Consider the following 26,870-nt stretch of genomic DNA (forward strand, 5'->3'; position numbering starts at 1 on the left):
ATTTACTTAACCTTTTCAAATTCCTTTCCTGTGATTTAATATGAGGCCTTGTATGTCTTGCACTTGCTAGCATTTGTCGCGTATTGTAAAGTATGTATGTAAGTGCTAGACTAATTAGAGCGGTGTTTTTAGGGTTCCGTACCCAATAGGTAAAATCTATTACTAAAGGCTCTGTTACATTTGTCCTAACTAGCTTCCTAAATGAGTTGGAAACTGAATTTAGTCAAATGTAACCGCACTTAGGAAGTTTATTTATTATGGAGAAAAGTTAGAATCATAATGTTCAATAGCGAGAGAGTGGACTGTAATTCGAAAAAGGGGGGCGATAGGGAATGAAATTTAGGGGCCGGTTGAGCAAGAAAGTTGTGAGATATTAAGATTAGAATATTAAATTAGAACTAAAATGTGAAATAGTGTAGGGCGAAGTTACCTTTCAGTCCGGGAGTTGTGGGGCTGAATCGTTGGTCGCCGTTGAAGACAGCTGGTGGTGATTCTGGCTGTCCTTGTCGCCAGCTAGAAGTAAGCTCAGAACCGTTACCTTGAGTCGTCCAACTTAGACCTCGGATTTTCCACTTCGCGGATGTGCCTGGTGTCCTTCGTCCACACAACACTGAGTCTAAATGCTAGAGACGTGATTGGCAGTAGTGCTTTCAATAAGTTGCGAAAATTAGCGAGAACGACGAAATACGATGTTAACTAGTGGTAGGTTGATGACACACTGACTCTGACGTGTCTATGACAGAGCAATATTCAAATTCCAACTGTGAGCTGGTGTTGCCACAGTAAATACGAGAAAATCTTATAGAATACAAGGCCAAAGCTGGACATTCCGCCCACCAAAATGCATTTGTATTTTGACTAAGCGAAAAGAACAATAAAAGTGAAACAAGTGCGATAATATTAAAGCTAAACGAAGAATGGACAACACAAATGTAGCGCATTAAAGCGACTACGCAGGTAGTGGACACAGCTTGACCACAGGCCGTTTGTACAACCCTGTGGCAGTGCGCACAGTAACCACACGACAGATCCCGTCAGATCCGGGGTGTGTGTCGATAATGCGACCCAGGGGCCACTTCATTGGGCTCGTCTGCTCGTTCACAACGAGCACAAGTGTGCCAACTTGGACGTTAGGGTGTCTGTCGTGCCACTTCATCCGCTGCTGGAGAGTATGCATATACTCCTTCGACCATTTGTTCCAGAAGTCCTGGTGCATCTTCTGAAGCAACTTCCAGCGTTGGAGAGGGCTAACCCGAACGTCTGAGAAGTCTTCCTCAGGTACGACCGATAGGGGTTCCGTGGTGAGGAAATGACCCGGTGTCAAGGCCGACAGGTCGTTGGGGTCGGTGCTGAGAGGAGTGAGTGGCCTGGAGTTGAGTAAAGCCTCGACTTGGGCTAAGATCGTCGAGAATTCCTCGTATGTCAACCTTTGGTTCCCGACGACACGCGACAAGTGTGTTTTAACAGCTTTAATTCCAGCTTCAGCGAGTCCTGAAAAATGTGGGCTACCCGGCGGGTTGAACTCGAAGTTGATTGTATGGTGTGCGGCAGCATCCTTCACTAAGCGTTGCAGGATGTTGTTCGCACCGACAAAATTTTTACCTTGGTCAGACACTAACCGGCTGCACCGACCACGACGAGCGACGAAACGCCGAAGTGCGGCGAGAAAAGCATCCGAGGACAACTCGGTGACGAGCTCGGTATGAATGGCCTTTGTTGCGGTACAGACAAAGACGCAAATATAACCTTTGTACGTCTTGTTACCACGTCCGCGACCGAGAGCGATGTCGAAAGGCCCACCAAAGTCAACCGCTGCGCTCGAGAAAGCCTTCAGCTGGGATATTCGATACGATGGTAAGTCGCCCATGAATGGCGCAGGAGCACCCGGTGGCCGAACCCGAAAGCACTTCATGCACTTCGATACGACTGCATAAATAGCCCGTTTCGGACACATAATCCAGAAATGTTGCGCTAGCAAGTTATGAAGTGTTTGGATGCCTGGATGCATGAACCGCTTATGATAATCATCAATAAGAAGGAAGGTCAGCCGATTGTCGCGAGGTAGAAGCAAAGGATGCTTCACGTCGAAGTCGAGAGAAGCTCGCGACAGGCGACCGCCCACCCTCAAGAGACCCGCGTCATCCATGAATGGGGACAGTTTTCTGAACGCTTTTGGGAGAGAGTTCGAATGATTGTTCAAAATGATTTCGATTTCCTGAGCGAAGCTGCGCTGCTGCACGAAACGTACAAGAACCATGAGTGCCTGCCTTATTTCGAAAGATGTTAAAGGACCGTGTAACAACTTCCCGGACGTTTTTCGGTTCTTCGTGTTGTTCGCGAAGCGGCAACAATACGCTAAAACACGTTGAAGTGTTCTTAACGACGAAAACTTCTCCAGTAGGTTGTCGATTAATGCATTGTCATTGGACACTACGAGGACTGTAATCTTTTGCTCATCATGGAGAACGTCCCTATCTGGCATCAGCACTGACTTAGGCCAGCTCTCAGTGGGGTGCCTGAGCCAATCAGTTTGGTTAACTAAATCTTGGGGAAGCAAACCACGCGATCCGCAGTCGGCTGGATTGTCAGTGGTTCTGACATGATGCCAAGAATCGGGAGGAATAACGTCTTGGATATGACTCACACGGTTGGCCACGAACGTTTTCCACCTGGACGGACACGACTTAATCCAGGTCAACGTCACACTTGAGTCCGACCATGCAAAGATTCTGTCTACCGAGTGGAAAGGCTTCAAAGCCTCCACGACCGAAGCCATCAAGTCAGACAGCAGAACCGCTGCGAGCAATTCGAGACGCGGCACCGACAATTTACGCAATGGCGCGACCTTGGACTTAGCACACACGAGCTGTACGTCGACGTCACCCTCCTCAGTTACTGTACGGCAGTAGATTACGGCACAGAAGCCACGTTCTGACGCGTCACAAAATCCGTGGAGATGTAGCACGTCGAATTTCCCGACTAAACGGCGTGGCACAGCTACAGCACTCAGCGACGAGAGTTGAGTTTTGAATTCCTGCCATTCCAGCCTGATGCTTTCCGGGACATCTCCATCCCAGGAAACGCCCGAAACCCAAAGCAATTGCATCAGATACTTGGCGAGAAATGTTACAGGCGAGAGGAAACCTAATGGATCGAAGATTCTAGCTATCTCCGACAGAATGGTGCGCTTGGTGCACCGACCGTTAGGAGCAGCGGCGACACGAAACCGGAAAGAATATGATTGAGGTTGCCATAGCAAGCCCAATATCTTTAGAGAAATATCAGTCATTTCTTCGAAATGTTTAAAGTCTTCCGAGTACAGATCAGAAGACGGAAGACTCTCCAAGAACTCACTACTATTGGAGGTCCACTTCCTGAGGTGGAAACCCCCCGACGACAATATTTTCGTAAGGTCCACCTGAAGTAAACGCGCCTGCTCGACAGAATCCGCTCCGGTGACGACGTCGTCGACGTAGATGTCACGAGCGAGAACAGTTGAACCACTTGGGTATGCGGCTGCAGAATCACTGGCAAGTTGAGCCATTGTACGAAGAGCTTGGAATGGCGCAGCAGAAACCCCGTAGGTTACCGTTTTAAGACGGTAGTCGCGCACAGGACCGACAGCAGAAGGGCGCCACAAAATGCGCTGAAATTCAGCGTCTTCATCAGAGACCAGGATCTGCCTGTACATCTGTTTCACGTCACCTGTGAAGACGACGGCATGCCAGCGAAAACGTGTGAGTAGATCGAAGATGTTAGTCTGAAGCTTGGGCCCAGCGAGAAGAGTAGCGTTCAAGGACACCTCGTTGGCGTCCTTAGCGCTTGCGTCGAAAACCACGCGAAGAGGAGTGGTGACGGAATCGCGCAGAATTCCATGGTGAGGTATGTAATAAAAGTGGCCTTCACTTGTGGAAGGAGGTTCCACTTCTTCCAAGTGACCACGAGCCTCATAGTCATCCATAAATTCCACATACGCCCTTTTGAACTCGGGGTTGGAGTTCAACTTGCGTTCCAACGACGTGAACCGCTTGAGAGCAATTTCACGCGAATTGAGGAAGGTAGGTTTGTTCGCGGGATCGACAAATGGTAGTGGAACTACGAACCTGCCTTCTTCATTGCGATAGTATTTTTCAAGAAAATAGTCCTCGCAGCGTTGGTCCTCCTCAGATACGAAAGGTTTAGTCGGAGAACTAACGTTTTCTAATTCCCAAATTTTTTTTATAGAATCATCAAGCGACAAAATCTGCGAAGGACTCGACACGAAAAAACAATGATTTTTATTGTTACGATACGATACGAGAGCGCTTGTTGTGAGCTGACTCCCGTCACACTCACCCATGACGACCCATCCATAGATGGTTTTCAACAGAGTAGGCTGTCCAGGCTTCCCGCGCCGTATGCCGGGCAACAACGACGAAACGAAGACCTGTGCGTTAAGTAACAGGTCCACCGGCGCCGGACGGGCGAAACCAGGATCAGCCAGCGATAAATTCCTGATGTGCGACCACCCCGACGAATCGACAGGTTGAGGAGGTTGGTCGGTACATACCGGCGACAAAACGAAAGCTTCGAGTTTAGTACTCAGTGAAGAGGGTTCATTTCCCATTGGCTTGACCTCACATGATAGTGCGCCAAATGTTTGATATGGCGAATTGCCAATGCCAAACACAGTGTGTTGTCCAGAAGTTTCAAACCCTAGCATTACTGCACAGGATTTTGACATGAAATTGCATGCACTAGCACCATCCAGGAGCGCCCGCACTGGGCGGAAGACACCAGAACTGTCCCGAATTAACACCTGGGCAGTAGCGAAGAAGATTGTATTATCTCCCGCCATAGCAGCTAAAACTGTGTTATTACTACTACTACTCATGCCATTGCTAGACGGTGCAGTGGCAATCTCTGTGCCCGTGGGAGCTTCCACACTCTTTGTGAAATGCAATAAGTTGTGGTGCGAGCGATTACACACACTACAGCGAGAAGCTCGACAAGTTTTCACCCTATGTGCATTTGAGAAACATAAAATACACAAACCCTTCTCCTTAACAAAATTAAACCGGCCATCATTATTGAGATTTATAAACTTCTTACATTTATCGAGACTATGTTGACCCGAACAAAAAACACAACTTGGTGTTGATGTAGTCGAAACGACAAGGGCCGTTTTGTTTTTGGTTAACGGTTTAACATTCTGAACTTGAGGCCTAACACTAACACTGGAGTTTTCCAAAGCCCTGCTCCGCTTTTCAATAAAGTTTTTTAATTCCTCAAACTTTGGAACTTCAGTATTGGACGCGAGTTGTAACTCAAATGCTTCTCGGGTAGCGACATCTAACTTTGCCCAAAGCAAATAATATAACATAAAATTCTTGTCGGGGAGGTTAAATTTTGGCAAAATAGTTAAATTCTCATTAAAAGTTCTAAAAACCCTTTCCAAATCTATTTTGGTTTTGACTGGCTCACAATTTAGCAGTTTTTCATAGTACATGACAGCAATTTGCCTCTTCCTATCATAATAGTTGGACAGTGTTTCATATGCACTGCTGTAATTGTCACCTGACAACGGAAAACTTTTTATTAAATCATGTGCGGAACCCTGAACGCTTGATAGAAGGTAGTGCAATTTCTCCACATTACTAATATTGCTCCGACTATGTATAAGGGAATCAAAAAGCTCCTTAAAAGACACCCAACTTTCCAGTTTCCCATCAAAAGGCGTAATCGATATTTTTGGAAGCTTAGCTAAATTATTCTCAAGCGTTAAAGATTTCACTTCAGGCTTATCACTTATTTCACTTCTAGCCATTTGTCTCAACCTACATTTTACGGATTTTAGCTTACTTTCAAATTCCTTGGTGACTTCATACTCCTCCACACGTTTTTCAGGTTTCAGTGGACGTAAAATCCGTAGTTGTGCTTTGTGAAAGTCCTTTTCTATATCCTTAATGTCTGATTCATCATACCCTTTCAAGTCGGAACCCTCAATATTTTCTAACCGAAAAATGGCGTAACCTCGCGCGACATGGAACATGTCTACTGTCGCGGGATCCGTGTCACTATCACCATGTACACTCATATTGTTTTAAGTGCAATTAAAAACACTAAAACGGCGAAAAACTCAAACTTAATTGCAAAATTAATTCAATAACAACGAAGTACTACTGACTGACACTAGTGACATTGACAGTTGACGTTAACCCTTGACAACTATGAGAATGTTGCCAGCAATATTAACCACGAGTGAACGAATGATTTACTAAAAGCACTACTACACGGCCACCAACTTTCTTGCTTACCCTCGACTTTTTTATAAGTGTACCCTAAATTTTGAATTAAACAAATGATATGACCAAACAAATTTGAATAAGCAACAAACAACGAGAAACGAAAAACCAAAGGTCACTTTTCAAATTATCCGGCTCGAAGGACCAAAATGTTCAATAGCGAGAGAGTGGACTGTAATTCGAAAAAGGGGGGCGATAGGGAATGAAATTTAGGGGCCGGTTGAGCAAGAAAGTTGTGAGATATTAAGATTAGAATATTAAATTAGAACTAAAATGTGAAATAGTGTAGGGCGAAGTTACCTTTCAGTCCGGGAGTTGTGGGGCTGAATCGTTGGTCGCCGTTGAAGACCGCTGGTGGTGATTCTGGCTGTCCTTGTCGCCAGCTATAAGTAAGCTCAGAACCGTTACCTTGAGTCGTCCAACTTAGACCTCGGATTTTCCACTTCGCGGATGTGCCTGGTGTCCTTCGTCCACACAACACTGAGTCTAAATGCTAGAGACGTGATTGGCAGTAGTGCTTTCAATAAGTTGCGAAAATTAGCGAGAACGACGAAATACGATGTTAACTAGTGGTAGGTTGATGACACACTGACTCTGACGTGTCTATGACAGAGCAATATTCAAATTCCAACTGTGAGCTGGTGTTGCCACAGTAAATACGAGAAAATCTTATAGAATACAAGGCCAAAGCTGGACACATAATTAGGATGCTAGTTAGCATGCTGAAAAAAGTAAAATGTAACAGGGCTTTGGCTTAGGGCAAGACTCAGTTGTCCATCTGTCTGTCTTTAGGCTGTATCTCATAAACCATGGCAGTTGAAATTTTCACAGATGATGTATTCTGTTGCAGCCATAACAAGAAATACTAAAAACAGAATACAATAAATATTCAGCACTGCACTGTGGTAGAACAACGCAACCTTATCCTGTTTATGTTCCTTAGAATAAAATTGTCTCAATGTTAGTTGAGACTTGAAAATAAGTTTGTAATTTTTTTTTACAAAATACTTATTTAACCCTTTTCCAGGCCGTAAGTAACTGTAAGGTTTTCCCAAAAAAATCGAATATATTCCAAATTGTTGCGTTTTGGTGATCCATTTAAAGCAGAGTCTCATTTCCCGAAAATGCGATCACATTTAAACCTTAAATTTGAGTAAGTAAGGTTGAAATTCTATTGAATCGTATGTAGTCAGTATACAAAGAATCATATTAAAAAAGGTTTGCGAAACCTGAAAAGTTTATTTGACAGTGACAGAAGTGACATTGACAAATTTGACAGTGACATATCTGTCGTAGATTTTTTGGTCTTGAATTCCAGTTTCCAGTTTAGTTATCAATTGGGATATCTCAAAAATAGTTAGGAACCCTTATAGTTTCGCCATATCTTTCCGAGGCTTTGCTTCATGGTCGTTAGTGCTATAAAGCTGAAGTTTGGCATGAATATAGGGTATAAGTCAATCTATCCAACAAAGTCGTAAGAGGCTGTCAATACCTAAAGCGCGCACACTGTCTGTGTCTATTTGTATCGGAGTAAATGAGATAGCACTGTCGCATGTTACTGGGCCTGGGCAAGGGAATAATAAGAAAAATATTTAAATAAAAAAAAGTGGATTATTAGTGTAATATTTAACTCGACCAAGGTTTAGATATAAATGTTTTGAAATTGTGATTTTAATTGCACACCCATAAGTCAAAACAATAAAGACATAAAACCGTTTAATTGTGATTTTAAGACCAATCTTTGCAATTATTTTCTATCGAGCCGATTTCGTTCAATCGTGTATCGAGTACGACCACGGTCTTTGAAATATAATTAATATGAACATATATTTTTCTTACTTGACTAAAACAAATAGTCTTTCTTAAAAAACTGTTTAAGTAACATCAATTTCAAGGACATTGGGTGTTGACAGCCTCTTAAAATCTAAAAAAACCGGCCAAGTGCGAGTAGGACTCGCACAGGAAGGGTTATATGACTTATATGACAATACTAGTCAAGGCACGCGTCTTCGTGAATGACACGATCTATAAAATATGCGAATATTCATAAATATTGTAATCTAAATGTTTTTTCGCTATGGGTTATTTATCTCCAGACATGCAGTCTTTGCAATTAAGTCCTAAAGAAATAAACCGGCCAAGAGCATTTTGGGGCCATGCTCAGAGTAGGGTTCCGTAGTTATTCTGCCGTCACAATAAGCTAAACTGGAGCTTAAAGTATAGTAGATTGTTAACCAAGGGATGAACTGTGGATGTATGTCTTTTTACTATGAAGGGGAAACGTTTTGCGATAACTCAAAAATTGCTGAATTGATCATATCCGCTATAGTTTTCGTTTAATTACTTTCTTAAGCTCTACTTCTACGATTTTTTTCATATTTTTTTGACCTATGGTTCAAAAGTTAGAGGGGGGGGACACATTTTTTTTTCTTTCGGAGCGATTATCTCTGCATATATTCACTTTATCAATAAATGTTTGTTGAAGTCCCGTATTAGTTTTGAAATACCTTTACAACTATATCCCACACTGTAGGGTTGAAGTAAAAAAAAACATCCCCACTTTACGTGTAGTGGAGGTACCATAAAAAAAATAGTTTTTAGATTTTATTGTACGACTTTGTCGGCTTTATTGATTTATATATCCATGCCAAATTTCAGCTTTCGAGCACTACCGACCACGGAGCAAAGCCTCGGACAGACAAACAGACAGACAAACAAACAGACAGACAGACGGACATGGCGAAACTATAAGGGTTCCTAGTTGACTACGGAACCCTAAAAATCATGGCCATACGTCTGTTACTTTATTTACTGATTATGCAAATTTGCCTTGTCTTATTTGGTTTCCTCGCATTCGATATGCAAAGTAGTGTTTAACTCGGGTGAATGGCACCATTTCATCCCTTGGTTAACATTTAACAATCTACTATACTAATCCCTCCCGTTTAGCCTATTGTGACGGAAGCGTAACTAGGTAACTAAGGAACCCTACACTGAGCATGACCCGACATGCTCTTGGCCGGTTTTTTACATAAAATAAGCATTAAAATTATATCAAACGATAAGAATTACGTAGCAAGCCTTTTCTTCGAAATGGTTTTGAAATTATGACATTTTGATACGTACCTATTAGCCTTTACGATAACACCATATCTTTTTAAATAATCACTATATTTGGGGGAAACCCATTATTATGATTAAGCGTGACTATGTATTTATAATTTTTATAAAAATATCAATAAACAATCTCTATTAGACATGAATTATATTTTTTACACGCAACACAACGGAAGGGAAATGATGAGTGCATTGCCTTTTACTCATTCTAGTTTTTTAAATCGAATCTTAGACTGTCAGTGAACTATATGCGTGTATGATACGTAATATCCCATATATTTCAATTTTCAATTTCAATTTTATTCAAGTAACCACAAAATGTAACAATACAGGGCTAGCCTAAGACATTACATGTATTAACTCTATTTCTAACCCTTGTTAAAAGCTTTTATTTAACTTTTTTGTTTGTAATAAGACTAATAAGTATGTTAATGATCGGGTCAGATCATGCAAGCTAAATTAGACCCAATTCCCATTATTTGTTTAAATTGAAACTTCACAAATGTGTGTATCTTGGGTGACAACGCAATATTATGGTACCATCGAGCTGATCTGATGATGGACACAGGAGGTGGCCAAAGGAACTTTCTGATAAAACAACGCAACCAAATTGTGTTTTGGGTTTGTTAGAATTGTTTCGATGAGTATTAGTTTTCTGTTGAAAGAAACGGACAGCGATAAAACCTTGTATCAAGAATGACATTTTTAACAAAAAACTTATTTCTTTAATAAGGATTCTGATTTGTCTATTGTTGACTATACAATGTCGACAACCCTTTCTACCACGTTAATTGGGGTTGTGGTTGCGTAACCGGAATCATTACACCCTCGCGTCAGTCCGGATGGCGATGGCTTCGGTTACGCAACTGAACCTATTTATAATTTTATACTCGCCATGTACGAGTAACTATTAGCTATTTATACAAATGTCGTTAAAATATCTATACTTGCCGCAAAATTGATGATGATGATCTTTCCGGCCGATTTCGACCATAGCGACCACTTCGACTCCTAGTTAGCTCGGCACTCATGCGCCCGAAGATGGCTGACATAGCCGATCTTCGAGGTGAACCCCCGCGCACATTGAGGGCACGTGAGGACACCAGCTATGTAGTGGTAGTGAATGGACGCAGGCTGGCGCGTTTTCAGCTCGTCGCGTTTAGCGTTAGCGGCTTTACGTTGCTCCTCGAAATCGCGCACATTGCCCTGCACCAGCCTGCGCCACTCAGGACGATGTGCTGCCAAAATGCTGATATTATAATGCTATCTCCTTTGCCCTTGTTAGAGATTGCATTATGACCTGACTCGCCACTTAGTTTTGCGGCAAGTATAGTGTGCGCGCCCACCTACTTACCCACTACTCGTTGCGAATTTCCTATTTTTCGCACTTGTATCGTAATGTACTATTACGATACGAGTGGCGATAAATTAAAACACAACCGAAAGGAGTGTTTTAAATGGACACGAGTTGCGAATTACCTATTCGCACATGTATCGTATTTAATGAGGAGGGATGAATGCCATATAGGAAAAAGAATGTTAGGAATGAATGTTGATGGACGGAGAGCGGATGGTAGACCCAAAAAACGATGGATGGATTGTGTGAAAGAGGATATGAGAAAGAAAGGAGTGAGTGCTGAGGTGACGAAAGATAGAGGAGAATGGAAGAGAAGGACATGTTGTGCCGACCCCACATAACGTGGGATAAGGGCAGGAGAAAGAAGACATGTATCGTACAACGTTTTTCAGTACATATGGCCCTTTAAATGTTAGACACAGTAACGTAATATGCTAATTTTCGTACTAGTGCGGTAAAGTAGCACCATATGTGTACTGTAAATAATATTAATTTTACAAAAACTAAACGAAAAAGTACAAAGATCTGATACCTTTTTACTCTTAACATATTGCCGTACCCTACAGTTAGTCACTTATCCGTTCTTCAATTCAATTATACTCGTAGTACGCTATGCTTACGACTGTAAAAACTACCATTTCTTTCTTCGCATAGAAAAAAATCTCAAGTCGATCTAGCGTAAGATAAATGTTAAAATAGATGTCCTTGAGCGTGTTTAAAAAAGCTTAATTACTACCGACACTTGTAACTTGACACAAATAGCGATTACTATGTATGTGCAAGACAGGTTACGAATGCGCTTCGCTCCCGAAATAGCCTCAACCCTTACATAATTTGTTGTTGGACGCGGGGTGCCCACCCCTCAGTCGGCTACCGAACGGCGCGAGGCTCGCCCGCGTCTGATTGTCGAATAGAGCGGATGAAATATTGAGAGATTTACGAATAGGGGCAATTTGCGAAGACTTGGTTAAAGTTGTAGCTTAGCTTGAAGAAGTAACTGGAGATAAATCAAGGTTTATAGTGACTGGAGTTAGGTTCTGGGAGGTTGTGTTTATGATGATGTGATGTGTTCGGCCTGAACCGTCTGCCAGGATGCCGCTTACGCCAACAGCCCCTGCGATGCCAACAGGTAAACAAGGAGCATTGGCGGTGCGTCATAACTGAAAAATGCATATTTTTTTGTCGCAAATTGGGATTTCGTATTTATTCCGCCCAAAATGAGCTCTTCAAAATTACTAAATGTGACAAAACTGCAAAAATAATAAATAAATCAGCTCACTTAGCAAACCGGAGCTAGTTCGCACTAGACCCTACTCATAGTGTTGTGTTCCTGCCGGTGAGTAAGGTTGCCAGAGCTCAACGAGGGGAGGGAGGGGGTTAGGGTCGGCAACGCGCATGTAACTCCTCTGGAGTTGCAGGCGTACATAGGCTACGGATACTGCTTACCATCAGGCGGGCCGTATGCTTGTTTGCCACCGACATAGTATAAAAAAAAAAAGTTCACCTTATCTATAAATTCCATAATATGAGATGCTCTTGATCCAAATGAGGTGGAAATTCAAGGAAACCATTGAAATCAAGCTTGCTTCGCCAATAAAACAGTAAAAACATCAGAGAAGACATCGAGTGGCATCAAATCGAATGATAAAATTTTCTCTACATATAAATTCAGTCTAAGGTCTAAGCCTTAGGCTCTCCGGAAGATATCGCGCACAGTAATTAACAAATTAATACAGTTGAGTCCGTAAAAGAAATTGAATATTATCCTCACCGAATATTAGGCTATCTCTAACCGTAAAATGTAGACTTTGGATTCTCCCAAAGAAACCGGAAAGGAAAGATCGCACGTTTATACAAGTATCAAGGAAATAACAAGACAATATTACGCGACTATCCGAATATAAGGTCGAAAATGGCCTTTTTTGTTACCTCTGCTCTGCGGCGACAAAAATACAGGTTTTCTTTATGGGTTCCTTTCCATGCCTTTTTGCATTTCGCTACGACTCCCAACGCCCCTCTTGGTTAACATTGTTAACAACTTAAACTCCTCTGTTAAGATAATATGTATATTGTTTAACAAAATGTCTGGCAATTGAGTAATTCAGTGTCTACTGTGAACCCGAGTGACGCCTCACATTGTAGAAAACACTTGTGGCCTGCAAATGCGGAGTATCTAAATAATACGAGAGTGAAAGTATATAATCCCCACAAATCCAAACACACCAAATAACACTAGACCCTACTCATAGTGTTATGTTCCTGCCGGTGAGTAAGGTTGCGGAGTGTTAGGGTCGGCAACGCTGCTTACCATCAGACGGGCCGTATGTTTGTTTGCCACCGACATAGTATATTTTTATCATAGTAATAAATCACAGTTACTGTTGAAGTTAAATTGATATTATAATATTATTAACTGGAATAATGTGGAGTGTGTGATTGTGTGTAATTGTCCAATACATTATTGGTTTAGTTGTAGCAGATTAATAATAAATAGATTGTGATGAAACTGATCAGGGGATCAGCTGCTGACTTTTTGCAAAAAAGGGCAATTAGATTAATTTACAACCAGGGGTCGCGTGAGTCACTAAGAGAATTATTTAAGGAAATACATATTCTAACTCTGCCGTCGCTATATATATTTGAAATAATAATGATTGTAATATAACATATATTTGAAATAATAATGTTTGTAAGGAAAAACTTAACAATTTCCCAACGAATGTTGATAAGCCAAAGGCTACAAGAAACACAGGAAAGCTTAAAGTAACGTATGGTCGCGGAAATTGATTCTTTAGCAACTTGCGGTTCAAGTAAATTTGGCTGTACATACTTATGGTAAGAGCTGTCCATTGTAACGTGACACGTTAACTGCTAAAGAATCAATTTCCTCGACTGTACAACAGACTGGCTAAAACAAGAAAGTCGTTCTTGGGAAATTATATAAAATTCTATAACAAGATACCAAAAAATGTCACCGAACTTACAGATTCTAAATTCAAAGCGGTTGTTAAGCAAAAACTCATTTCGCGAGCATACTATAAAGTAAGCGATTATATCATGGATAGAATTTCTATAAGAAAGTACCTATTAATTTAAATTTATTTTATTTTATTTAATGCATGTTAAGGAGTTTCTTGCCGGTTCTATATTTGGATATTGGGATACCCTCCTACAATTTAGGAGGGATTTAAATCTTCTCGGGTCAGAGGTGTAGGGTTAGAGCCGGCGTAGCTTTATTTGACGTCCATAAGCGCATTGTAATATGCCTACTTGGAAAATAAACTATCTTTATCTATTAAAATTTCTCTATAATAACCACATTTTAAAAGATTTCCTTATAAGTTACAGTATTTAAATGACAGACGGCGAGTAAACATGTGCTAATCGGTAAAAATAAGCTGTTTACTCTGTTAAATATTGTCGCTAAGTAATCTTTCTAGAAGCACGCCTCTGTGGCTTTGTTGACATAGTTGGTTTGCGCTTTTGCTGCGGGATCCCCAACTGTATCATAAGTTGTAGTGTTTACCATCGTCGACACTGTTAACTAAAAATTTGTAAAGCTGATAGCAAAGACCTCATCCACTGAGGGCAGTAAAGAGTGTTTCTGTTAATACATGAAATATAAAGGTCAGGAGAGGTAAGAGAAACATAGTAAACCCTATACGCCATACATTTTCTATGCTAAACACAAAATGAGCGTTCCATACCCACTATTTCCTATGGACAGTAAGTAATATTACATAGTTAAAAAAAAACAGACTTTAAAGACCTGTTCATGTAACGACGTATACTAACTAGTTAATGGGTTCGCTAGAACCTGCCAAAACCTGCTAACGTTTTCTACGTAACGTTCAAGCTATCTCTACATGTCCACAAACTTACACTTTGACGTTTAAAGAGAAACACATTGTATAAAACATTGTGTTCATAATATCTGTACATATTGCGGATACTGCATATCTAGTCTAGTCCACCCTATCATCTGTGTCGTATATTGCTAAGCACGTACTTGACTTACTCATCATCACATTAAACGGAAACCAGTTTATAAAAACTCAAAAGCTCATACTTAACGCTTTTATTCGCAATTAGGGATTGCAAACCGGATTGGTTTTCAATCCGGCCGGATCCGGCCGGATTTTGGCCGTAGTCCGGCCGGATCCGGCCGGACCGGATCCGGTTTGGTATAGGGATATAAAAGTTAATTAAATGACATATTTTTCTAGTTTTTTGCGTAATACGTATTTCTAAATCTATAATTTGAGGTTAATAAATAACTTCTTAACAATAAAATAGAACTTGGTAGTAAAAAGTGTCACAATGTCAATATCACTTCGAAAACAAAAATTTTAAATCGGTAATTTATTATATTATCCATTCAAAAGTGCTCAAATTTTCGTTTACAATTATAAATTTGCTTAGTTTCCAAAGCCTGATGATGGGATGTGGGATGGGAATTGGAGCTCCTTGAAAGGACAAGTTTTCGTAACTGTTCTTTGATTGAATTCTTTGTAGAGTCTGTTCGGAAAGAGAAGAGTCGTGGAATGTATTGGGCCCCATACATTCCACGACTCTTCTCTTTCCTCACAAACTCTAACGTTGACATCCATTCTAGCATAGAGAAATAAGAATTACATAGATTGTACCCTCCATACATCAGTTTTGGTACCAAAACGCTTATTATTTACGTAGTCGACATCTAGCATCGAGTAGCGGAACTCTCAGGACTGCTACTCGACAATAGATGTCGCGGCAAACAAAAAATCTAATGCTCAACGATTTTCCGCTAATATTATAACCAGAGTAACCGGAACTCTATTTTCAACTCCTACGCTTACTATTATTTATTACTTTTAACCAATTATGATATTAAATGCGCTCTAGTATTATCTTGCTCTAATTTATTTGTCCGAAAAAGTAGTAGACTGTGTGACTTAAATAAAACGTACTTTTTTTTAATTTATGGAAAAGTATATTGGTCAAATTATAAGGAACAATACACGACACGACGATCTCATGCGAAAAATAATAGAATTTAGGATTGAAAACCATCGCGGAAAGGGAAAGTTACATAAATCAAATAAAGAATTGGCTGGACGTAGAGTAGCATGTACCAGGAGATGAAGGAAATTGCATAAGATTGGATGAAATTGTAAAGACGAAAGATTCTCTCTTAAATTTGAATAGAAAAGAATCTATATTTTATCTAAAGAATTTAACTAAAGATTATCAATATTATCATATATTCTTCATTCACACATATTGATGAGCCCAACTGTAGTCGGTTAATCTCCTATCATAACATTATGACACGACATGAACCTTCTCTTTAGCATAAATTACAAATGCCTTCCATGGCATCTCCATACTTTCATTTTTCCTTCTATTACAGTATTTATGTAATCGTCATATCGTGCCACCAACATGAAAGAAGAAGAAATCCTCTTCTGTTCCCAGTCATCGTCATAATAAATATATTTTTATCTTACTAAATTTAAACTTTTTCATTCGTTTTTTGTTCTGTTCAACTTCATACCTCGTATCCGTTGCCTTTTCTTCATCTGAAACGCACAGCGCGTGCTGTATTTAGGCGTTTTTTTTATTATACCGGATCCGGTCCGGATCCGGTGATTTTTACCGGATCCGGTAGCTCCTGAAAAGTGCCGGATCCGGCCGGATTACCGGATCCGCCGGACCGGATTGCAATCCCTATTCGCAATGTCGCCAAGCTTCAAGATATATTAACATTATTAACTTTCTTTTCGTAGTTAGAGCGAACGTTCTACCCTACATTCGAAATTATTATTCTCTAAGGCTTCAAGGAATGTCCAAGACTTATTTGTTTGCGTAGTTATTACTTTTCCAATTATGTAAATACATTCTTATTCGGAGAATAGTACGAGGTTTCAAAAATACGACGAAACTCGAGACAAAGATAGGTCGATTTTGAATGGACAAACCGTGGAAATGTCATTATAAACGTAATTTTAAATATAAATTTGATGTTTATGATGTTTCCATACTTTGTCTTAGCAAATGCCAAGCAGTAGGGCTTAGATGGTCTGCTCTTTATCATTTGTCACCATGCCTGTCACGTTCTAACAAGTCTGTAAGTGCGAAAGTGACGCATGATATGACAGGTGATAAAAATGCGACCATGATACCGCTGCAGTTACCTTCGTCCAACTGAAAAGCCTTGTATCATTCAGTCATTTATTGCCTTCATAGGTACATATTAAGGTGATACATAAGAATTCTGATAGCTAATATCATAATCCTAGGCAGGTACGTTTTCCTAGTCCTGTCACATAAGAGAGGCCAAAACAAAGGATAATGTCAGCTCAACAAGTTTCTATACAAGCTTAAAACAATTACATTAGTCCGAGACGCGATTGACCTTTCCTTAAGCTTTCGCCCACCGGCCGCCCTTTCGGCAACTGTTATCCTTATCACAAACACGTGGGCTTGGCAACCGCCGTGACCTTTGCTAACTTTACGGTAGCATTCTGGGGTTGTGTTAGTCAGAAAAGTCGGACTTCTTTGGGGAGTTGGGAATGAAACGCTGAGAAATGATTAAATTTTTGAGGTTTGATGAAATGAAAACATGTCGGTAATGTAGATATAATGTTATTCTTATCGCAGACGCGTGGCCTTGACAACCGCCGTGACTTTTGCTTACCATACCGTAGAACCGTAGCCTTCTGGGGTTGTGTCAGTCAGAACTGTTAGACTTCTTTGGAGAGTTGGAAGTAGGTTGCCAACCGTCCCGCTGTACGCGGGACGTTTCGTTTCTGGAGCCCTAGAGTATGCGTCCCGCAAACGGCCCGCGGGGATGCCGATTATCCCGTTTTCAGGCTAGACTAGATTACAAACACTGAAACGAACGTTCAGTTATAAAGTAAAGAGCGCGTGACGATGAAGTATTTATATATATATTGATAAAACCTAAACAGTTTAGCCCCCCCCCCCCCCCCCTCAGTTTTTTGTGCCTCAGTTAACCCATCATGTGGATCAAGCTTTACAGTTGGATATGTACGTACACTGAGTGGGTTTGTCACCAATTCTCAGAAATTTTGAAGAAACTAAAAGAAAATATCACGCTTTTCTAATAGATGATATCAGCATGCGTCAAAGGTCACGCGGCAATCGCGTGAGGGTGGAATTATTCGGCAAAGGTGAAAGGGTGGGATTGGAACAACGTTAGGCCTACTCAGCGGGTAAATTTATGGGTTTGTTTGTCCAGTACGGGACTAAATCTGACCAATTGTAGGTTTTATGTCGTTGCGATACGGTTTACGAATGCTCAATCAAGTGTCGATGATTGTAGGAATAAATTTGTTACAACTTCCAGTTACATGTATGGTGTTATGGTGACAAAAACAATAGGAAAAGAAAACAGTTCAGTTCAAATATACTTTATTCATGTAGGCCTAGCAACAAGCACTTATGAATAGTAAGACAGTATTATACAGGATGATTCAGGAGACGTGAGCAGGATCAAGCTTGAGCATTCAGTAAGTTATAAGCAACTGTTTCGTACCAGTATTTGTGAGATTAACGTTCTTTTATTTTTTACTGTTCAAAAAAAAAAGTTTTAATTTATTTACGCCATGTATGGTCACCCTTTTTGTTTTATCCATAACAAGTGACAAATTGAATGTCATCGGAGTCTGGTTACTTTTGAAAAATCGTATCTCACTCAAGTGTGACATTTTGTTTTCTTCATAATCAAACTGCTGTCATAACGGTTAAAGAGGTTTTATCTTTCAATTAAGTGTTGTAGGGTGTCCATGATTGTAGATTATCAAATTTGTCCTTCCCAAAAAGTTAAATAACAGAAATAAAGCAAGATTGTTTTACTTAAATATGATGATGAACGGTTCATTAACATTTACTGATTGTGTAGGCTTAGTCCTGCTCACGTCTCATGAATCACCCTGTATATAATTATCTTAAGCTAATTATCAAAATTATCAATTTATTGATGTAAATATTATTCCATAATACTAATGAATTATATACAGATAAAATTTAATACTAAGAATTTCACAAAATATCGTCAAACATAATAAAAAAACAATTGTATAAAAAATACTAAACAAATGACAATAGGCTAGATGAGATAAGTTTTTTTTATTAATGGTATTTAGGTATTGAGTCGATCAGGTTTGATTTGCATTGCATCAAAGCAATACAAAGGTTAGAAATGTCAGTTAAAGTCTGACAATCTTACTTTGTGTGCGAAACGCCTCTTACTAAATGGTACTGATCGTGACGTAACGATTTAGTGGAATCCATCTTGAAGTACGGAAAACTCGATTGAAAAATTGCATTTATGTATATACTCGTAGTTGCCATACGATCTATTTTTAATAAAATATAATAAATCAAACGGTACCATTTTTTTTAATTTAGGACAAAAAGGTCGATAAGGTTAGGGTCGTAATTATCGCAAGTCATGATCTCGGAAGCAAATCTATCTCCTACTCCTAGGTACTCAAATAATCTCTTTCCTAAAATATTTCATTTACTTCACCTAGGTGGTGAACCACTTTATTATCGATACCCTCCGGAATGGTTGGCATATTGACACCTTACTTTAACACATTCACTGCCAACGTTTTCGTGGCCGATCCCAGCGTTTTTCCGCTTTGTAGACGACTATGCACAGGTTCCCAGCACTCAATGTGTTAAGGCTGTAGCGGTATCTAATTTTCCTACAAAAGTAGGCACCAAGCCAGAGCCAATAGGATGTTTTACCCCGTTCACAGCCGTCCAAGACGTCTCATTTTAGATTTCATTGCCTGACTCACCCCACGCTCGCTTCGTTGTTTAAATTTCCAAAACGAATTTTCCGGCAGAAAAACAGATTAAATACAAAATATACCAAAGATTCAGACTTTCATTGGCGACAGTGGCCGGATGAATAAGCATTTCGTATATTTAGTCCGCATTGACGCAAATCCACAGTCTGGTACCTCGGGGTTGCCCTACATGAATCACTAAAGAGAACTCAGAGGAGTAAACTAACAGAGCAAGCTTCAATACATTCGTTGCACATATATTTGGGTAGCACAGCACGGTTGTATGAACTTGTTACTCTGTAAGTTCAGGAGCTGGAAACAGAAATAACAGCTGATGCCTAGGCGCAATCGTACTTCGATCGATCATTGATCTGTCCGGAGCTTAGAAATAGACCCGACAGGTTCGTGGAAATCAAAGAGAAAATTGCAAATTTAAAAGCGAATCGGCAAAAAATTCAATTTATGATAAAAAAATCATGCTGATTACTTGTAATTAAAATAATCAATTAGACACAGCAGAAGCCCTACCGCTCTTGCATATTCGAGCGATAGAGAAGCAGATACCTAAATAAATTTAGAATTTCAACACAAAATAACCACGGAACCCCGGAATAGTTTGGAATATTGACATTGATCAAATAACCTCACTATTATCTTGTGTACATTATTTTTAATACCGTAAATTGTGCCTACTTGCTCCCCACTGGGTAATTGTGCTCCAACTGATTTTATATATGAAAACTATATAACAACCACATGATAGTAGTGATGGTTTACTGTAAATCGGCATATACAAATAACAACATATCTACAATAATCTTTTTTTGTTAGCCTGTTTTGTTCCACTGCTCCACGCGTCTCGTTCTATGGCAATATTAGGCCAATCTTTCCGAAAGACGTCAAGATCGTGCCGCCATCTCCTACAGGGTCTGCCGTGACGCCGCACTATGGTAAACTAGGGAGTGGACATTACAATATATAATAATTATAAAATCTATATTAAATTTAGAATTTAGGAGCAAAGTAGACACATTTTACGTTACTTATTTAAAGTTATTTAGTACGAACAGCAGCACTAACCTCATAATTGCTGGACATTATAATTTTCACTTCACTTTACAAATTATCAGATATCGGTGTGGACGATAGGATGTAGATGGGATGGAGGATATAGAAATGTCATCATGTGTTTAGTACCTATACAAAACACATGATGAAATATCTGTATCGAATCCTCACCTATGTGTATGTCTATTTACAGTAAAAGTGGGCTTCACAACGTTTCTGTAACACCTACTTTTTGATTAAATTCTCTGTTTCCGCTACCCAATTCTCTGTTACGCAACTTTGGAAGAGATCGTTCTTTAGCGATAAGACTGCCTGTTGTCTGCCTCTATCTAAGTAGCCGTACCACGAGTCGACACTAAACTTGACGTTTACGTTAGCGACTGCGTAAATTGCACTGATGGATTGTTGCGATAGAAAAGGAATGCGATCTAGATCACACAGTTGAAAATGTCAAATGCTAACTCGTGGTAGCCGCGCCTTTTTTGTTTACTCCACGCCACTACTGCCCTTGAGTCAGAATTATGAGCTCGATTGAGGTAATCGGTATTGTAATCGATACCGAACGACGATGACGAACAATGCAAACGACGCGTTCCTTGACTCTAGTTCAAGTTCGCGGCGCCGCACGCGACTTTACGCAATATAACTTGTGTATACTCTACTGACTACGGGGGGCCTAGCCAAGATCACAATCGTACACCAATAAACGACAAAAAAATGCGTGGATGTCGTAGAAGACTCGGTTAGAATGGAGAATATTAATAATGATAAACGTATATTATTGATTTACAAATACAAATAAAAACTTATCGACAAAATAATAATTGTCGAATCTGCTTACAAAATTGCACAAATATCTTCAGAAATGCGACTTACAGGCAGGGAGAACAACGAAACACATTGACATATATCTAGGACGGGCCTTACGGGCAATAAGAATGGGGCCAGTACAGCGGTGTCACGCACAATAATTTAAGCCAATCGTGCAGTCTAACGCCACAACGCGATTGGTTGATGAGTTCGCATCACGCGCGCAACTGGTCGCAACTAGTTGCATTAGACTGCACTATTGGCTCGAATTGGTGAGTGACACCACTGAACTAGCACCATTCTTAGTGCCCGTAAGGCTCTTAACGCCCGTCCTTAGATAATATATGTCTATGATATGTTGGACAAGCTGAAACTGATACGCTTAGCTTGTGCTGTCACACATATTGTAATTAGCATAGGCCCCGGTGTATTTTTGGGCTGTTACTCCACACTACGTCTTTAAACAGTTTAAACGCTGGTCTAAACTATGATTTATAATTAGAAATACATGTTGTGAAAAATTGCTGTACTTATTTAATAAACAATATACTCTTCTGTTCTGTGGCTAAAGCTTCCACAGGCGAAACATTACCCTACAATATTGTCTTTATAACAGCATTCATTAGTTTCTATAATCGATAAAGATGACGAAGAAAGCAAACGCCTCCGTGACTTGAGTTCAAGTTCGCGCCGCACGCGATTTACGCAATATAACTTGTAAACAGCACGCTACTTTACGGTTGTTTTTTTTCTGTAATGAACTCATCATCTTCCTCGTGTTTTCCCGGCTTTTTGTCTCGACTAATGGGAGCCTAGGGTTCGCTTGGCAACTAATCCCGAGAATCAGCGTAAGCACTAGTCTTTAGGAAGCAACTGCTATCTAACCTAATTATTTTTTCTTCACCGAAATGCGACTGATCAATATTAAATGATGTGTCGTACGTACAATTTAATTTAATTTAATTTAATCATTTATTTCGGATAACAAGACCCATACATTATTTATTACACAATATAATAATAAAAACAGAAACATTTAAAAATTAATAATAAAAAAAAAAAGTCATTAAGTAATACAATAAATTAAATTAACCTAAGTCTTATAACTAAAATAGCCCAACAACACCTCTATTGCTCAATTTGTTCATGTGCATAGCGTTCCACTTTGCAACTATTGGACAATCTAAACTGTCAATAACAGTGTTCAGAAGGCTGTTGGGGCTGACTCTAAAGGTCACAGCTCATTAGAGCCACCCCGCACCCGACCCTCACCGCCTCGCCTCGAGCGATTAGTATTCTTCGTATGGATTTCTATGGGCATGCGCTCGCTACATCAACTTATCCGGTGGTGGTACGAAGTTGATGTAGTGAGCGCATGCCCATAGAAATCCATACGAAGAATACTAACCGCTCGAGGCGAGGCGGTGAGGGTCGGGTGCGGGGTGGCTCTAATGAGCTGTGACCTTAACACGGCGCATCAGGGAGGCCACTCTCTTACGCATTATGGCTTGAAAGCTATCTACGTGAGCTTCCGCAAACATCCCCGACGCACTGCAAAATCGAGGCAACCCCAAGAACACCCTGAAACCGTTATTATACTGGATGCGTACGGCATTGAGAGATTTCTGCGTACACTTGACCCACAGGCTGCATGTATAAAAAGACTGACAAAATGCCCTAAAAAGAGTTATTTTGACACTCTTCGTGCAACGTGCAAACCTGCGAGCCAACATGTTGCTTCTCACCGCCAATGCCCTACGCTCACGCTCCACGTCAAGATCGTCAGAGAGGTCCTCGGTGACCCAGTGCCCCAGATACTTAAACTGAGTGACATTTTTTAACTCAGTTCCTCCCAGTTTTAGTGGTGGTATGAACTTCGGTTTTTTTTAAACCCGCCTTAAACACGAGTAGCTCACTTTTCTTGGAGTTGTATTTGAGACCGTGGGTCTCCGCGTACCTCTCACAGATTCCTATCAATATCTCCAGGGCTCCGATCGATGGGCTCAGCAGAGCCATGTCATCAGCGTAGCTTATATTGTTCATTATTTTGCCACCAACTGAGCACCCAATGCCGGCTCCGGTGAGCTCCTCGATCAGGCTATTGATATATAGATTGAAAATCCGCGGAGACGTCAAACCTCCCTGCCTCACGCCGCATTCCAACCTGTACTCCTCTGAGTATGTATGTATAAGTTCCTAAAAACTTGTTGGTACAAGCCGGGGTTTGAACCCAAAGGCCGATTTGTAGAAAATTACAAGGAGTACAGTAGTCGACATCAACTTCTCCACATTCTATTTTTAGTGGTAAAACTATCAATGAGTCTGAAGTTCGGCTTAAAATAAATTATGGGGTATCTGCTTCTTCCTTTGGCATTGTATACAAGTGAATTACAAAATTTCGGTGTGGACGTATCACCACCAATGACACAGAACGTTATGGAAGACCGATTCATGGGACCACTGATGATAATCGTGAATAAGTCCACGTTAATGTTTTGGACGACCGTCGAGTGATACATGAGAGATAGCTGAGACTGTACACATTCCATCTGAACGAGTTTTTCATATCTTGCATAATATTATAAGTATTGTATTGTTGTATTGTAGTTCGGGCGATTTTCCGCAACTCGACGACTGGCGCCTATTTTGCGTGACAAGGGGGGGTGGAGGGTTGGCTACTCTTGCCAGCCCAACTCCTCGAGGAATCCTATCAAACCTTTGATGTTGAGTAGGACCTCAGGGAGGTCTCTCGGGGATCCGAGATGTTTTGCCCTGTATGGGGCCACTCCGCTGCATTCCAGCACCACGTGAGAGGCTGTTTCTTCTGTCTCCATGCATCCTCGGCATAAGGGACTGTCTGTGACACCTGTTATGAAAAGATGTTTGTTAAATAGTCCATGACCTGTTATGACACTGGTTACCATACTCAGTCGGACCTTCCCTAGTTGAAGGAGCGCCCTTGTGAGCTTTCCGTTGATGCCAGGCATGGCTTCTTTTGCCTGTCTGCATCCAGTCTGATTCAGCCAGTGTTCTGTGTGTAGTTTCCCTGTACGTGCCAGCAGCATTGAGCGTACCTTGCTAAACGGTATCGGAAGAATCGGTTCCGGACCAATCGCCCCCGCACCCGATCCTTGCCTGGCAAGCTCGTCCGCAGCATCGTTACCCCGGGATCCACTGTGTCCCTTGATCCATTGTAAAGTGATCTTATTATTATTATGACATACCTCCATAAGTCGTTCGTGGCATTCGTGTATAAGTTTGGATGTAATTATATGGCTATTTAGAGCCATTAAGACTGCTCTACTGTCGGAGAGTATGCGGATGGAGGATCCTACTACCTTCCTTGCAATGATGGCAGCCGCCGCGTTTAAGATGCCCATGCACTCAGCTTGGAATACCGAGTTATGGGCTCCTAGCGGTGTGGTGATTGACATGTTCAGGTCTTCTGAGAAGGTTCCGGAGCCCGACCCGCTGTCTGTTTTGGACCCATCAGTGAAGATTCTCAGCTCCCGGAGATTGAGTCCTTCGTGGTTGTCGTCCTCATATAACTGTATTTTGTACCTTTTGTCAAAGATAGCTTGTTTGTGAATCCGATCCGTGCCCGACCTAAGCACTGGAAATTCGTCATATACCTTTTCCAGGCATGTTGTGTGGAGAGCTCCTATGCTGTTAGACCATATATTAAGGGTTCGCAACCTTACCGCTGAGAGACTGGCCTCTTGCTGTATGTGTAGGTGCAGCGGTGGAAGGTTTAACATGACCTCCATGGCTGCAGTTGGAGTGGACCTCGTGCAGCCAGTGGTGGCCGCGCATGCGAGCCTTTGGAGTCTTTGTAGCTTGTCTCGTACGTTGCCTATGTTTGTTCTTGGCCACCAAACCAGGGCACCGTAACAGAGTAGGGGGCGGATTATCGTCTTATAGAGCCAAAGGGTGATTTTCGGGTTCAGTCCCCACCTCTTACCAATCATCCTTCTGCACTGCCAAAAGACAACTCCCGCCTTGTCTATACGTTTGTTGATGTGATTGTTCCAATTGAGTTTACTGTCGAGAGTTAGTCCTAAGTACTTAACTTCATCGGTCAGCTGCAGCTCGGTTTGGAAAAGTGTTGGTCTGGTAAAGTTGCCAAGTGCCCTTTTATTGGTGAACATTACCATTTCTGTTTTGGTGGGGTTAACTGATAGGTCAAATTCTCTGCACCAGCGTTCTACGATCCGGAGAGCTGACTGGGTGAGGTCGCATACTGTACTGGCAAATTTACCTGATATCAATATTGCCAGATCGTCAGCGTAGCCTATTGTGTAGAAGTGTTCCTCGTTCAGTTTGGTTATAAGGTTGTTAGCTACAAGGTTCCACAGCAGAGGCGACAGGACTCCCCCTTGAGGACATCCTCTCACCGCTGCTACGGCCTGCGGTTGACCTGCATACCTTATAATCCTCTTGTTTAACATGTTCATGATCCACTTTGTTAGTCCGGGTTCCGCGCCATGGCTTTCCAAGGCATTCCCTATACTGGTAAAGTGGGTCTTGTCAAAAGCGCCCTCGATGTCAATGAAAGTGCCGAGGCACAGTTCTTTGTCGTGGATGGCTCTCTCAATGCGGCTTACAACCATGTGTAGGGCTGACTCTGTGGATTTACCTGAGCTGTACGCGTGCTGGTTGTTGTGCATCGGTATGTTCTTTAGCGTTCGATCCCTCAGATCCCTGTCGCACAGTTTTTCCAGAGTTTTCAGCAGGAATGATGTGAGACTGATGGGCCTGAAGGATTTAGCAGCCGTGTAGTCATTCTTACCTGGTTTTGGTATGAAAATCACGTTGACATCCCTCCATCTCCTGGGCACGTACCCCCAGGCTAGGCAGGCTACCATGATATCGGTTAGAGTTTCCTGGATGAGTCCTAGACTCCACTGTAGGAGAGCAGGGAAGATCCCATCCGGACCAGCCGCCTTGAAGGGATGGAAGCTGTCTATGGCCCACCTGAGTTTCTCAGCGGTGACGATTCTATGCGCCATTTGCCAGTTGTTGTCTGTTGTGCTGTATTCCTCGTCCTGCTGATTTACATCAGCGAGGCTTACGCATCCCGGAAAGTGGGTTACCAGGAGAAGGCGTTGAGTCTCTGCAGGGGAAGATGTGTATGTGCCATCGGGCTTCCGCAGTGAGCCCAGTTGTGATGTGGGCTTGTGCGCTAGAGTTTTCCTTACCCGGTTGGCCTGGTCTAATGTTTCGATGCTGCTGCAGAAGTTCCTCCACGATAAGGATCTCCAGTACCGCAGTCTTTTTTTGTACCTGGCCTTGGCTTCATAGTAGTTGTCCCAGTCCACTTCGGCCATTGTGTTCATGGCCCTGTTGAAGAGTCTCCTGGTTTTCCGCCGGAGTCTCTCCAGTTCTGGGCCCCACCACTGGTGACCCGTTATGGCAGTCCTTGCCGGTGGG

At 41.5% G+C, this 26,870-nt stretch overlaps 1 protein-coding gene across 7 annotated transcripts in view; it reads left to right on the plus strand.

The window, feature by feature from the left end:
• Positions 1 to 26,870, plus strand: part of LOC133524585 (histone deacetylase 4) — a 169,545-nt gene that overhangs the window by 39,581 nt on the left and 103,094 nt on the right. For 2 of the 7 annotated variants that reach the window (XM_061860671.1, XM_061860677.1), the window contains exon 1: positions 10,904 to 11,887. The exons of the other annotated variants lie outside the window; for them this stretch is intronic. In XM_061860671.1, the coding sequence (XP_061716655.1) occupies positions 11,851 to 11,887 (37 nt within the window). In that variant the 5' untranslated portion in view covers positions 10,904 to 11,850. Of the gene's footprint in view, positions 1 to 10,903; positions 11,888 to 26,870 lie in introns of those variants that run through there. 7 annotated transcript variants of the gene reach the window in all.

The sequence above is a fragment of the Cydia pomonella genome, chromosome 13 (assembly GCF_033807575.1).
Source record: "Cydia pomonella isolate Wapato2018A chromosome 13, ilCydPomo1, whole genome shotgun sequence".
NCBI classification, from domain to species: domain Eukaryota; kingdom Metazoa; phylum Arthropoda; class Insecta; order Lepidoptera; family Tortricidae; genus Cydia; species Cydia pomonella.